We start from the raw sequence: 3,567 nt of genomic DNA on the forward strand, positions 1-3,567 counted from the left end.
GCAGCGGGGTCGGGACACCAGGAATGCACTGGCCAGGCACAGCAGGGACAGGAGACCGGGGATGCACCGGCCAGGCACAGCAGGGACCAGGGCACTGGGGACGCACCCAACTGGGCACAGCATGGTCAGGGCACTGGGGATGCACCGGCCGGGCACAGCGGGGTCGGGACACCAGGGATGCTGCGGCTGAGTGTCCCCTCCCTGCCCGGCCGGGGGTCACTCCTGCCAGTATGTGCCGTTGTAGGTGAAGGGCCCCGGGGAGACGCAGGGCCCGGGGCTGTCGGGCGTCCAGCGCTGGATCTCCAGCTGGGAGGCGGCCGGGTCCAGGGGCCGGACGATGACGGGGCCGCGCGATGCCACCGAGGGGTCCTCGTCGAAGAAGTTGAAGGGGCGCAGGAAGAAGCCGACGGCGTTGCCGGGGGTGGCGGTGTTGGGGACGTCCTCAGCATGCGGGACGTGCAGGAAGCCCACTGTCACCCAGGCCACCAGGTCCTGCCGTGGGGCACCGCAGCCGTCGGCGGGTGCCGGCCACACACGTGGGAAACACCCGCCGGCCTGGGCCCGCTGCACCCGCGCTGCGCTCTGCGCTGTACCCGTGCTGCACCTGCGCTGCACCCCATGCCCAGCACCTCTTGCCCAGACCAGGGCCCCCCCAGACGGCTGCCCGCCCCACCAGCCAGCGCCTTCAGCCATCCCACGGCCCCCGCCAGCCCCGCAGCCCTGCCCCATCGCAGCCAGCCCCACGGACCTGCCCCGCAGCCCTGCGCCGTCCCAGCCCCACCTGGTCCTCGATGCTCTCGTTGTTGCGGATGAAGCCCTCGAAGTTGACCAGCGGCTCCCAGGGGTCGTTCTGCGTGTAGAGGCTGCTGCTGGTGGCTTCGTTCTCGTGGCGCCGCGTCACGGCCAGGTGGTACCTGCGCGGGCAGAGCCGGGGCCGGCATCAGTCCCGCGGGGGGGAGGGGGGAGGACAAGGAAGCAAGGGGACGAGACGTGCTGCTGCAAGGGGGCTGGCGCCTGCACCCCCATGACCCCGTGCGCACACTGGCGGCGCCGGCTGCAAGCACACTCCGGCCGACTGCTGCGAGGGCTCCGCCGCCACGAAGCCCAGTCCCGGCGCGGGGCGAGCGCGAAGGGGCCGCGTTCGCAGAGCCGGGCGCCGGCCTCACCTGCCCCAGGCGATGCCCTTCTCCTCCTTCCAGCCGCGGGGCAGCACCCGGCCGGCGTGGGAGCTGGGCTGGATGCGGTAGCTGCGGGGGTGTCCCCAGCGGTTGCGCTGGCGGGGGTTGTAGAAGAGCAGGTAGCGGGGCAGGGCCTTGCCGAAGGGGAAGGCGGCTTGGCGCTCGCTGCGGCGGGGCTGGCGGTGCAGCCAGGGCTGCACCACGCGCTCTCCCTGGCTCCAGGGGTTGGAGATGTTCTCAAAGCGCAGCTCCATCGTCTCGAAGCTGTTCCCGGTGCCTGCAAGGGGAGAGGCCGTGAGCGCCGGCGGGGCCTGGGGCATGCCGAGCCGAGCTGAGCCGAGCCGAGCCGCCCGGCCCCTGCCAGCCGTGCTGCCCTGCAGCGCCCTGCTGCAAGGGCAGCACGTGCATCCTGCAACTGCAGCCGTGCCTGGAGGGCTCCTTCGGAGGGTTCAGGCTGTGCCCAGATCACCCCAGGTGGACCGTGCTCCTGAGTCCTTGGGCTCCATCATCCCTTGAGCACCCGTCCCGGAGGACGGCGGGGTGGAGACTCCGTCCCAGGGGAGCGGGGGGGGGGAGACCTGGGTGCAGGGGGAGGGCCCCGGGGTAGCGGAGGGACTGCACCTGCGATATCCAGGTCCACCTTGTAGTGCACGAGGTGGGTGTGCATGTTGCCCAGGACGTGGGTGTGGACGCGGCTGCCGTAGCGCCGGCCCTGCGGCGTGTAGAAGGTGGCGTGGATGAAGCCGGTGGCGTGCACCTTGGCCTCCAGCACGCCGTTGGGGTAGAGCAGGAAGTCCCAGATGTAGTCGTAGTTGTAGACGGTGGAGGTGGTGCGCAGCACCAGCGCCTGCCCCTCCAGCCCCGCGTAGAACTGGTACCCGCCGTGGAAGTTGCTGTCGAAGTGTCGCCGGAGCGGGACRCCCGTGGGCAGCTCGAAGATGCAGAGGGCGCGGGAGAAGCGCACCGGCCCGTCGGCGTCRTACAGGTGGTGCACGTCCAGGTAGGTGGCCCCATCGGGGCAGTCGATGCCGCGGGCYAGCTCGTAGGTGACGGAGCCCATGCCCCAGCCAGCGTCGATGTACTTGGTCTGCATGGCGGCCGGCGTGTGGCCCCCGTAGAAGGCCACGGCCTCCTGCACGCTCAGCTCGTAGGCCAGGCGCTCGCCGTTGAAGCGCACGTCGAAGAGCTGCAGGCCGGAGGAGGAGCGCAGGCGGAAGGCCAGGCTCCAGCCCCCGTACTCCACCTGGTTGCCTCGCAGCCGGTAGCGCTTGCCCGGCGGCTCGCACACCTTGGCCCCATGCACGTCGGTGGGGGTGCCGGTGGCGAAGCGCCCGCGGGGCACGTAGGTGGAGAAGAGCTCCCGGGGCGCGTGCTCGGCCAGGCGGACCTTGGCGAGCTGCCCGCGCTCGTAGCGCTCGGCCAGCTCCTGGGGGCTGGAGAAGTACTGCCCGTTGTACCAGACCTGCTGCACGGCCCAGCGCCGGGGGTCGGTGTCCCGGTGGTCGATGAGCACCTCCAAGCCCACGGGGTGCAGGAAGTAGCCCTCCACGAAGCGCTGCAGAATTATCCAGCTGCGGCGCTCGCCGGGCGCCAGCCCGCGGGGCGCCACGTCCGAGAAGGTCAGGCAGCGCTCGGTGCAGTTGTGGTACCAGAAGCCCGTGGACTCGCGCAGCAGCCGGTACAGCGGCTCCGTGGCCTCCACCAGCTTGCGGTGCAGCAGCTCGTTCTCCAGCAGGGTCACGGGCCGCGCGGCGAAGGGGATGGCGCGCCGGCCCTTGAACCGCAGCGGCCGGTAGGAGCTGGGCCGGGGCAGGGGCCCCACGRCGTATTCGGTGACGTTGGGCTCCGCTTGCCCCCCGAAAAAGATRACGGCCCGAGCCTGGCGCCGGGGCGCGGGGCCGCCCTCGTCCAGGTAGCGCAGCGCCAGCCGCTTCTTGGGGGCCAGGAGCTCCACCAGGAAGATGCTGTTCTTGGCCAGGGGCCCGCCGTGGCTCGGAGAGAGCCCCAGCTCGGGGCGGCCCATGAGGAAGGTCCGCACGGCCCGCAGCTCCTCGGCGCTCAGGTCAGCGAAGATGGAGGCCTTGGACGGAGGCGGCACGGTGGGGTCGGTGCCGGCCACGACGCCCAGCACCGCCAGCGCCCCGGCAAGCGCGTGCAGCCACATCCTTCCTCAGGGAGACCTGGGGACCAACAGGACCGGTCAGAGCAGCGGGACGCCGGGCCCTGCTCCAGCTGGCAGCCTGCCCCAGCCCCGGCACACGCAGACCTGTCCCTGCTAAGCCCAGCTGCAGCGGGGGGACGGGGATTGTGCAAAACTCAGCACGGGCGCAAAGCTCGCGGGAGCAGTGGGATGACGGGTCTGGCACGATTGCACGCACAGGGACGCCGG

General features: G+C 71.6%; 1 protein-coding gene across 1 annotated transcript; it reads right to left on the minus strand.

Annotated features, from left to right (window-relative positions):
• Positions 1-216: 216 nt before the first annotated feature.
• AOC1 (amine oxidase, copper containing 1) lies at positions 217-3,342 on the minus strand. Its single transcript, XM_026081665.1, has 4 exons — positions 1,800-3,342; positions 1,167-1,455; positions 782-914; positions 217-492 (listed from the first exon to the last, which is right to left on the minus strand). The coding sequence occupies exons 1-4, from the start codon at positions 3,340-3,342 to the stop codon at positions 217-219; spliced, it is 2,241 nt and encodes a 746-aa protein (XP_025937450.1).
• Between the last annotated feature and the right edge of the window lie 225 nt (positions 3,343-3,567).

This window comes from Apteryx rowi, unplaced genomic scaffold (genome assembly GCF_003343035.1).
Source record: "Apteryx rowi isolate R43461 unplaced genomic scaffold, aptRow1 scaffold_1168, whole genome shotgun sequence".
NCBI lineage: Eukaryota > Metazoa > Chordata > Aves > Apterygiformes > Apterygidae > Apteryx > Apteryx rowi.